General features: G+C 30.1%; 1 protein-coding gene across 14 annotated transcripts in view; it reads right to left on the reverse strand.

Moving 5' to 3' along the window:
* LOC125075926 (potassium channel subfamily T member 2) overlaps positions 1 to 12,640 on the reverse strand; it is a 90,076-nt gene that overhangs the window by 15,660 nt on the left and 61,776 nt on the right. For all 14 annotated transcript variants that reach the window (XM_047687779.1, XM_047687788.1, XM_047687781.1 and 11 more), the window contains one exon: positions 2,416 to 2,495. In XM_047687779.1, coding sequence (XP_047543735.1) covers positions 2,416 to 2,495 — 80 coding nt within the window. The remainder of the gene's footprint in view (positions 1 to 2,415; positions 2,496 to 12,640) is intronic.

Below are 12,640 nucleotides of genomic sequence, written 5' to 3' on the forward strand. Positions count from 1 at the left end.
AATACGCGGCTAACCTTGGGAACTATCTGTGTTATGTCCCTTGTGCCTGCAGTAACATTGGCTCATTCAGCCTTTAAACTGTTTGGTGGTAGAATATGTATATGTATATAGTATCTATGTATATAGTATTAATCATATATTTTATAAAAAAATGGCAGCTATATCCATTTTCAAAGTCGCAAAGGAAATACCGCTTATTTATTATATATTTTTATAATTAATATATTTTGGTTTTTTTTTTTAAATAATTTGGTACGGTAGACAATACGGTTCTGTCTCTGATGTACGTTTATATTTGGTTATTAAGAATTTATTAAAACAATTGACACTATTTTTATTGTCTTATTTTCATCTAGTATAATGATTTTCAATATGAATAATATGTAACATTATACTTATTTAATAAATATTTGAGAATATTTATTTCTCCTGCTGTTCGGCTAACTCAATGGATATGCTCGCAATTTTAAATTGGTTACATCCCGTAAATTCCAAAGATATATATACTTACCCGGAGCTCGTGGTTCGATTTTTTGTCATAATTGAATAAATACTAGAATTGCTTTCTAAACAAAGATTACATATTTTATGTATTGTTACTAATTTAGTATACTAGTTATAGTCACCGAAGTCAACACCAATAGCCGAATTGGTTATATTTTCAGACAGCGTTTCAATTAAACTGCTCAATTTCGTAAGTGCCTTGCTTACGCGATAAGATAATTACTCAGCATTAGACACAAATATAAGTACTAAAACAACTCGTCAAATACACGTGCGCTTCGACGACGAGAATGTCGTCTGCGATATCATTCAATATATTTTTATATATCGAAAGTTTCAGAATAAATTTATTTTAAGTTAAAATAATATAACTTCAATATCAAGTGTATGTGTTAAATCTTCTATTCTAGTATTAAATTATATCAGACTGAAAAACTACTAAACTAATATGCATAAAACTCTCAACAGAAGATGCAGAGCGTGTCAGCGGGTTTTAAGTTAAATAAGATGTATAATTTTAATACACAAATAGCTGCGCTTCGCAGTTTAATTTGCTTCATATTTCGAATATTGTCGTGACAGGCGAGCATTTAATGTTCTCGTAATATATATTATTATAAAGATAATTTTGAGATCATAATTTTTATCTATTTTAAAGAAAAAATACGCAACATTGCAGTGTTTTTTTTCTTGAGATGATGATTTAATTTTAATTAATAAAAATAATGTATATAGTAATTTTTATTTTAAATACGATTTCGGTGCAACTATTAATATTAAGAAACTAGCTGTGTCCGCGAATTCGTGCGCGTTTGAATTTAACAAAAAAATGTTATTGTTGTAGCCTAAGTTACTCCTTATTACATCAGCTATTTGCCGGTGAAGTCCCATCAAAATTAGTCCAGCCGTTCTAGAAATTAGCCGGAACGAACAGACATACAGACAAAAATTAAAATAAATGTTATTTTGGCATGTTTACCGTGAATACATACATATGTATTTAGTAAAAAGCGGTTATTTTAATATTACAAACAGACACTGCAATTTTATTATATATGTATAGAAGATATGCAATAAAATAAATGTTTAAAATGTTTTTTCGTCACTATTCAAAAGACGTCAAGCTGTGAAAAAGTAAATTCTGTTCATGAAGTTGTAATGAAGAATTTCCCCTTTGTTATTAAAATTAGCGAAAATGCTTATTACTAAGTGATTCCATTCCCTTTGATATGTTTAAAATAGTTGTGTTATTTATGTTAATGCGAAATAATTTTTAATATCAACGATTTTTATCTGCGAGTTTAGTCAAGTACTTGAATTCTCTTTAAGGAAACATCGAATAATAAAATTTGATAAGGCTTTCGGTTCGAATCGAATTTCTTTGTAATATAAGCCAACTGAACTTTTTTATTTTGATTGGATTAGCATTGTTTTATTCAATAAGTAGATTAAAATGTCTGGTAAACTGTGTTATTGCGGTACTATATTTATTAATCGTTTTAGCAAATACTTGCGGGTCGCGGTGCAATTACTGCTATATTGTAGAAGCCGTTTCGCCTACACACGTCCACGGCTGTACAAGCGCAATTTATTAATATCATTTAGTTTGTCCGTGCCCTTCATTCGACTTGCGTGTCTATTTTAATTTTATGCAGAAATTTAATTCATTACCGTCCTCTGCGGAAACTTACAGCGAGTTAATAAAAACATTAATCTTGTGTAAGTATCCTTTTAATTTCACACCACGAGACGGCTATGACTATGCAGTAATAGCGATTTATTTAGACGTTAAATTTTATTTATAATTGATTACGTTTATATATACTCTTTAGTCTATGTATAACATAAAATGTATGTGTATAGTACGTATGATATAACTAAAGAATATAGGATTCAATAGAATATACTTACTCGAACGTTGATTCTTTATAAAATACAATTGCAGTCTTTCTTTGAAAGTGTTCTCGTTGACGTAATACTCCACTCGCACTCTGCAACAATAACACGAAGAAATTTAATCATCATTTTCTGAAGCATAAATATAGTATAATATAATATTTTGATATTAAAATACACTGTTGCGGACAAATATTACAGCAAAAGCTTTGGTATGATATTTTAAATTGTGTAATTTCTACGTAGGGGTAATGTGAGGGTCGGCTCTGTTTTACAAATTATCTTAGTTAGAGGTGACTTCTTAAAATAAAACAACATCTTGCAATTAAAAAATATGTCTATTAATATGGAGTTCCGACAAATACAAAGAATTGTGTCGTGTAGTCGATGTGTAGGCAATTCGATACGACTAGAGAGTGATCGTGCAGGACCAATAAGTCTGTCAATTTCCTAATTTCGGCATTAGTAGTAATTGCTTCTGAGTCTCAGTAACTTTTTAAACAACCACCCAAAAGTGTCTGCTTAAAAAGTTACTTTCTCGATTTGGAATTCGAACCTGGACCGCAGGATCTGCTTCCAAATTAGTACAACTACTACTATACCAGCGAGGTCATTACTATAAATTCATAAATAGAACCGATATTGAAATTGGTTTGTTTATCGCACTACATAATTTTATTAAATAATTCGACTGACAATTTAAAATTAGAGATGGCAAACACAGTTTTTTATTTTAAAAATGACAATAAAAATATTTTTTCTAAATTGTAATATAAATAAATTATATGTGATGTCTTCGAGAAACTACACTATACATTTTTATATATATTTTATTTGGTCAAAGACCTAATTAATCCGTGAATAATAATAATTATTCACGGATTAACATTTACAATTATATATGTCTAATAATTCGATTTGTTGATATAATACCGAACTGTTATTTAAATTAAATATATTTATTTTATTTGTAATCGGTTTTAATTACAAAAAAAAACTCAATCGTTAAAAGTTGTTTTCCATTTTACTAACCTATTTTAAAATATATATATATATATTTCAATAATACTTATATATATATATATATATATTTCAATAATACTTATATATATATATATATATATATATATATATATATATATATATATATATATATATATATATATATATATATATAAGTAGTAGATTTAATTAGTCGTTCAAACATTACGACTAAAAGAATTACTAATTTAAACCCTTAGATAACAATAGGAAACTGATTATTATCACTTATTTTTAACTTCATACATTTGATCATATTTTAGTAAATAATGATTATATAAGTTTAAAGTTCTGCACTAAATAAAATATTTACAAAATATTATACTTTTTGTCTTTACGCGATCGGAATTGCTTGTTCATTTATAACATAAAATAAGGTACTTTTTGAAGGCTTACAGCATCCATCACGGAAATTAAAACGTTAAACATGCAGGCTATTGAAAATTATTAAATGACCGGAAGAAAAAAGTGAGTGCGAACTAATTTTTACTATTTTGGAATGCTTGACGATTCAGTTATTTATAATTATATCATTATAAAATCTTAGTTGTCGTGAATCGATGAGAGTTTTTAATATATTTACCATAATATAAAACCTCGTTTAATATTTTATAACCGACTCTACTATTTTAAATTAAATCACATGCCACGCTCCACGCGTCCATGGAATATTCCATTACGACAACGAATAAAACCTTTTATATTCATAAAACGTTCTTATTAGTTTATTTCAATGACGCTAACTAACATTTTACGTATTCTGTTATAAATAAAAATCCTTTGAAACCCTTACTCATTTCCTAATCGTCTCATCAAAGGGCTCTCAATTGAAATAATGCTTATTGTATTTTGCATTTAAAAATCAAATTTTCTCAAATGAAAATCTTTATTTGGATGGAAAACCCGACAATATTTTCTTGCATTTTGCCATGTTCTGAGTTGACCTAACGATTGACCCATCTCGTCAATATAAACCCTCTCTGACATGTAAACTAGATCTTCTCCCGAGAGAGGGAAAAGTTTCGAGTCGGCGCGGACGGTTTGGTCGGCTAATGTCATTTTTATTCGTATTTTCTCGCTAAATGTTGGAATGGAAATAACGTTGGAGATTGACATAACTCACGGAGAGATTCAATGTTTTAATTCTTGTTCCATAATTTATCAACAATTTTTATGTTTATTTATATTGAATAAAATAATGTTTATATTATTAATTGGGTGTAAATATGTGCATATTTTTGTGGTTATTCTCTGGGGGAAAAAATCATGTTGATTCTGTCCTAAAAATAATACAATGAATTTAATATTCAGACAAAACCTATTTGTCTGAAAAGAAGAAAAAGTAACGATAAGATCACGCTAACCCATCAGCTCAGTGTGTTAATTGTCTGTGTTAATGGCAGATGCGTCTGCATCTGCATTGTGATGCTATGCACACCGCCAATAGCACTGGTATTAAAGATAAGCTGTTTCCTGTCAATGTTGTTGAGGTCATTAATTTTCTGACCGACAGAGATAGTTCTGAACAATTTTGATGGATATCTATAAAATTAAGCATGGCAACATTTCAATTGAATATCCCTTATTCTTTGCGTAAAATATGTACTCTCTCTGGCCTATTTTAAGACTTCTGTAGCATTGATTCTCTGTACTTTTCTTTATAGTCTTTTCTTTCTACTTCTAACAAGATTGCAATAGCTTTGCACGTAGCATTTTCTTATGTCTTATTTCATAATCAATAGTGAACAACATCAAAATTCTCGTTTAAAGTAAATTTAAATGCGCTCAATTCAAATTTATGAACAAATCATTTGATAAAAAAATTTGAATCTTATTAAAACGCGCTACCTGTTATTCGATAGGATATTCGCTGGATCTTTTGTTAAGACCAACCACGATTTCGTATCCCAGGGTTTGACTGCTTTAAAGATGATAGACACAACGGCTACGCTGGCAGTGTTGTTTATGTTAATTAAACATACCGATTTAAAAATATATATATATATCCCTCAAAAGTATATTGTCACTGTAAAATTTTCAGATATTTCTTTTGGGGCCATTTATATTCCTACTCCTCATCTTCTTTCATTCCAGAATTAAAATAACTTTTATGTATCATTTTAGATCCTGCTATTGTGATGGGTCATTTTAATATTCATCACATTACTTATGTAATATATGTTTTATTAATGATTATTCTCTTCAACTCGATGTTTAAATCCAAATAAAATACTAAAAATGGTAGTACATTCATCATTTTGCCCTGCTTGTTCGGCTCAAATATTATTTTTCAACATATCTTTGTATAAAAAAAATTACTTCGTTGCTTAAATCACAACCTTTTTTTAAATATATTTTACTAGATGAAAAGCTGCCTTCGCGCCGGGTAAAGTAAATAAAACTGTGCATATACGGTTTATATAATATATATTATGTACTAATAATTTACTGTAGATAAGTTTCCATTGGCTTACCATACCATAATTTTTGAAGACTACTTTTGCAAATCAAAGACGTAAAAAAAAATAAAATAATATTAAGCAAAAATATTAAGCAGCTGAAAATGAACTTCTTTTTTTTTGGACAAATACGGGCTGATGATGTGATGTGATGTGATTATGCTTATTCCATTTATTAATTAATTTACGTAATTACGTAAATTAGTTAATTTTCTATTCCACACGCTAGAAATATAAACAAAACATTACATTTCAACAAACATTGTGTATTTGCATATTATATAAATGCATTACATTAGAAATAAATATTTCTATGTAGTTCTTAACTGTAGATAATTTCCTACGTAAAAGCTTTAGGGGGTTTTACAGTGTACTGTAAGATATATTATAGGAAATGGAATATAAATAACACGCTAGGGTGCCATTTTAGATCTCAGCCAACTTTCTTGTAAATCGCATTTTCGTTTAATAAATGGTTTGTTTTAACTATAGTTGCACAAAGAATAATGTTAGTTAAAAGTTCGTAAAGTATGAGATTAGTATTGATATATATTTAAACCATATATGTAAACTCAGTAGCACTTGCTTGGGTTTGAACTACTAATTACTACTACAAATTATTGATAAAAAAATCAATAGCACGCCTTCACTCCTCTAAAGATACTACCGAGAGAAAATATCTAATTTTGTGATTTCAATTTTAGATATAGTTTTCAAAAGGCTTCATTAAGTGCAAATCTAATCATATCTGTTAGGTCACATGTTGAAATCGGATCTGGTCGAGTTTCTAGGTCAACGATTTTTTTTTCAGCATATTATTTGCTAATATTGTCTTTGCCCTAATTCTAAACAGTAAAATCTTATATATAAAAACTAACTACATATTCAGTTTATATATTATATAGTTCGGGCGATAAATTTATTTTCAGTACATACCTACAATAATTGAAGGTCAAATGATTAAATGTTTGTTTGATTGTTTTTTTGATTTTCATCATACATTAAAACACCAATAACAACTCGCCATGGTTATTCACATATGTATTAATGAATGTATTACCAAATTACTGACAAAGTCTTTGAAGTGAATGATTAAAAAATATATAAAAATTATGTTTTTCTACCAGAAATAGACATTAATTAGTTAACATTATTGGCCTACACTTTCGTTAGATTGTTATATAAAAGGCAGTTATTGTATACGTATGAAGATTGAAGACGTATATTTAAATGTGAATTTTACAATGTTAAAATAAAAGAATTCTTCTAGTTAATATTATAACATGGAATAAAAGTAGGCCAAACGCAAAGTTATAATTTTATAAATTGTATGACTAGTTAGTATGTTCGAGTGCTCTGTTATTAGTTAATACTCTATTAAAAGAAAAGCACTGAATTATAAAAAATAATAACATTTTATTTTATAAATGTGTTAATAGGTATTAGGAAAGTTTCCTAATGTTATTTGTTAAGTAGCCGCAAAAACTAAAGATGGAAAAGTTATCTTTTCGAATATAAATTTTGTTTAATATCTTATCTTTTTATTTAATATTTTTCTGTAGTTATACATTTAAAGTGATAAAATATTGAGACAAAATCAATAGGAACCTAGATAGATTCCCATCACCTAGTCAAGCGTTCGACTACATCTTAAATTTTAAACCAAGTATATTACCTAATTGTCTCTGAGCAGTTTATTTCGCAGTCATCTATCTGTACGTTTTAATTTTGTTGTATCATTGATATTATATAGCAATATGTAATAGCTATTAGTTGATATTATAATGATGTCAGATTTAATTGATCCGATATCCGAGCGCTCCGTGCATTCTATCTGCTATATTCGTATAAATGTACTATAAGTGTAAGTAAAGTTTTATCATAAGTTTATTATGATTATTATTATTATTTATGATACTATTGATTATTACTATTTGTAAGTTTTAATCTGATATAACGAGCGAGCAGCCATCGGTATACATCTTTTTCTAGTGTCTAATGTGCCGTGTATTGCTTTGAGCAATCACACGCAAACACGGGCCGTTAACAACTGCAGTGCATCTGATGATTACTCTCATATTTTGCTTGCTCTCAAACTTTTCCTTAATATTTTATATCCCTGCTTCCGTTTTCCGCAACTACCATTGTTTGTTAAAGTTTAGAGACGTTTATAATAATTATAAAGTATATATTTTGATATTAAACCATATCACGAATGTAATGAAATAATCTTAAATATTTAGTATTAAAATTTATAGCAAAATATGTCACGTTAATTGAGTACACGATAAGTAGGTACATAGTAATTATTAAATTTAAAGAAATTGTAATAATGACTGAAGCAGTCTGAATCAGATGCTATAACATCACTTCGTATGAAGTGCTATTATAGACTTTGACATTCTGGAATTTACTTTAAGATCTCCACTTAAAGTAAATTCCAGAATGGTAACTAAGGTCTCTTAGGTCTTATTAGGTCTCTTACTTGTAGGCATTGAAGATGTTTGATTGAGATATCCGACTAGTATTTCTATCAAACCATCATCTACCAAGCGATGCTACCTAACTATTATGTTGTCACCCGAAAAATAAATGCTTGAGAAGTTTCAAAATGAACGGCGAGTAGAAGTAGGTTAAATTCGATGTTTTCAGAATTGTTTACATACTGAGCTCGTTAGTTATATAAAATTGAATATAAATGGAGTAAAGATATCTTCCTTTATGGATTATATTCCGCGTAGAATCCTATAGAGTTTCTTTTTACAGAAAAGCTCCGAAGATTTCTGGAATCGAACTCTTGTAATGGTTTTCAAAGGGATTTCTAAAGAGGATGAATGTTAAGGCCCGATCACAAAGGACTTGAGAATGTCAAAGTGCATTTGCTATGAATGGGCAAATTTATAAATAAGGACTAAATCGGACGTTTGTGTATTTATAAATATATCAAAGATATTCTAGAATGGTTTACAAACAAAATGTATTGGACGATTTACTCGTACTTGGTGCTGTTATGGATGGTGGAATATTTATTTTTCGGTTTGAAGGGTGAGTAAACCAATGTTACTACAGGCATAAGGGGCATACGTACGTACCCAAGGTTTGTGACGCATTGTCGATGTTAGATGCATTAGAGGGTTGATATTGGTCTTACGCTGCCGATGTCTATGGCTGGTGTTGCCCACTACCAAAATGTAGCCTAAATGCAAGCAGTTGGTGTTGCTTATGAATTGAAAAAAAGTCTAAAGTAATTTAAGCTCATAAATTAATTATAGTAAATGCAGAAGGTTACTGCTATTTCATAATGTTATTTTATTTTTGCAATTGTAAAAGAAAGAATAATAAAATGATTTAAGGTTAAGAATAAAGCGATATTAAATATACGCTTCTATAGTTTTATAGCACACGGTACTTAAATTTTATGGTAGGTCTATAATGCCGTAGTGATTCAAGATTGTATATATCTATAATAAGGTACCATACATCTAAAACTACTTTAGTTTTCTATGTGAAACAAGTGTTTAGTTAATGTTGTAGGCGTTTCGAATTTATATGAGTAGTAGGTACACGGCTATTCAGAGATATTTGTCCAATGTATAATCCGTATCCATATTCGGTTATCCGGACCAAAGATTATATCCACTAGGTCATCGGTACATATAGACAAAATGATACATTCATTTTAATTAAAAAAAACCTACATAAATAATGATTATCTGGGTTTAGATAATTAAAAACGTAATATGTCTATACAAAGACAAATTTGCTAAAATTAATTTGTGTTCTAATGAACAATTAAAATCCGAGTGCCCAGGTGGCTAGACCTGACCGAAGAGTGAGTATTTAGACCCGGACAAAGATTAAATTTTCATGTGCCTTATTTGTACTTATAATTTATTTGTATTATTATATATATATTATTCAGGTGATGGAAGAAGTAGTAAGGTAAACACGTATGTGTTGGATGATTTTCAGTCACAAATGTAACTATTAAACCGAATAAGGTCCAAAGTCTCCTGACGAGGAGACGAGGGCTTCGACCAGCAGTGCGACGTTAATAGGCTGCTTACTTTTATTGACAATTTAATCTTAATAGATTGTTAATAAAACAGGAATAGTATTGATATATTATAGTATTAAAAGCACCGTGGCTTAATGTTTCAACGAAACGTTCGCAAGAATTGGAGAAAGTTTTAATTGGATATTGAACCATTAACTTTTCTCCCAAGTAGGACAACTTTGAATACCAATAAATGTTTCGTTGAAAATGTAGAATATAAAATGTAAATGTAAAATAAGTATTTGAATACATTAAAGTCGTCTGATGCTTATTATTTGATCGAATAAAAAGTAATGATCAGGTATGTTAAAGTTTGTGCGTTTTGGCTCTTTAATTATTAGTAATATTAAATAGTGAATTTGCAGTAAAATAAAAATGTATATAACGAAAACAACAAGTATATTTGCACTCACAAAACCACATCAGCGTGGAATAACATGTATTTACTTAATTTTTATAATATACCTAATTAGACCCGAGCTGAACAACTGAACTTAAGTAATTTAACTCTTGCAAATATTTTAGTTTGAACCCATTTTCGTGACGCAGCCATTATATTTACAGGTCGTCTTTCGCTTGTCTTTGATATTTTAATTTATGTATATTTTTATGGTATATACCTAAATCATGCAGACGAGCAAATGGGCCACCACCACCCATAGGCAATGGCGATGTAAGGAATACGCCACCAATCTTGGTAATTAAGATGTCTTGTCCCTTGTGCCTGTAGTTTCACTAGCTCACACATAGAGATTGCAATTCGGTGTGATTGCAGTTCAGCCGGATTCGACCGGATTTCCACGGATCCGGCCGGATCCGGTCGGATCGGTTCAGTTAAATACTATTTGATAAATCTGTCTAATGAGTGCCCATTACCACAGTAATGAGATTGAATTATAAATTAAAAAAAATAGTTTCAACAATTTACGGTCAAAAAAAATTAATTAGGTTTTTAGAGGTAATCCAAAGTAAGGCGTTATTCTTTACCTGTTTCGTTTGTCACATACGTTTGCAGTTACATATCGTTTTTAGTAGACAATCTTTTGAAAAGCTTTACCACTTTTCGCACTTATTGAAGACTCATTGTATCCAAGAATTACTTCTGCCTTAGAAAGATAAGGATAACTAGGATCAGTTATTGTAACTGTAACTCCTTGTTCATCATCATTCGTTGTGTCTTCATCATCTGTATCTGATTCATTTGATGTTGTTGGCGTTGTTGCTAGGCGGACATCTGCCTTCTCTTCATTATTTTTATATAAAATATCGACCATAGCTAATCATAGCTAATGTGCGAAGCACAGCTGTTCATAACAAATCATAAGCTTACCTACTTTGACCATGACTTTTGCTCATGCCCAAAATATCAGTTCAGTATCAAAACCGAAGTTTATTAAGCAGTGCTGATAGTATATTTTGCAGTACATTAACAATATCATTTAATCAAGCATAGATTAAAGAGTTTTTAACAATTAAGCGCATTTAAAGTGTCTACTCATGCTACAGTTCTATCATTTTGCCAAAATTGCTAGCACCAGATCCGGTAGACGTATAATGATGCCGGATCCGCCGGATTACCGGATCCGTTTTTCCGGATTGCAATCCCTACTCACACACCCTTCAAACCGGAACAGAACAATATTGAGTACTACTTTTTGGGGGTAGAATATCTGATTTGTGAGTGGTACCTACCCAGACAGGCTTGTGCAAAGCCCTACCACCAAGTCCGTTAATAAAGGTACATGAATATACATATAAAAAAGGCTCTAATAATTCAACTGTTTCAGTTGAAAAACACTTTTTTTTTGACATCAACAACACAATTCAACGTAATCAACATTCTCAGGATATCTTGCAATATGAGATTTTATTCGAGTTAGTTCAATAAATTTATCTGAAGTAAACAATATTGTATAGTGTCTGGAAATAACTAGAAACAGTTAAATTATTGAAGACTTTGAACTCGAGGTGAAGTTCATCGCGGTTAAAGTATACCTGAAATGTAAGACGAATCTACGTTGAATAATATATTGTTATTTCCGAACGGTAGAAATTCTCGGTCACTTGGATCGTGGAATCAAGGTCGAATATTTATGGTCCAAAAAATTTTATCATTGTCGAAAGGTTTCATAAATATGAGTGTGATTTTTCTTTATGGATTCAGTAGGCGGACGGACAAATGGACACCTGATGGTAAGTGATCACCAGCCCCATAAACATTGGCGCAGTGAGAATTATTAAAAAATCCTTATAACACCAATGCGCCATCCACCTTTTGGGCTGAGATACTATGTCGCTTGTGCCTGTAGTTACACTGAGTTACTCTCCTTTTGAACCAGAACACCACAATACTAAGTATTATTGTTTGGCGGTAGACCATCAGCTGACGAGTGGATGGTGACTAAGACGGACTTATTAAAGTTCCTACTACCAAATAAATTAAAACTAATTAATAATAATTCATACGCGAAGTATAAAAATCTAAAATGATAACTAGCAACCAGCAGTCACTATGTGACCTCGTACAATGACTTAACTATCGTTGGTTATCATATCAAACCTTGAAAGGACACAAAGTCACATCCATACACTACCAATGATATTTAATAAAAAAAAAACGACATTTTATCATATAAAGACCAATTTTTTGTATAGTAGTAAGTGTTAACACTTGCTATTTGTT

This window comes from Vanessa atalanta, chromosome Z (assembly GCF_905147765.1).
Source record: "Vanessa atalanta chromosome Z, ilVanAtal1.2, whole genome shotgun sequence".
In the NCBI taxonomy this organism is placed as follows: Eukaryota; Metazoa; Arthropoda; class Insecta; order Lepidoptera; family Nymphalidae; genus Vanessa; species Vanessa atalanta.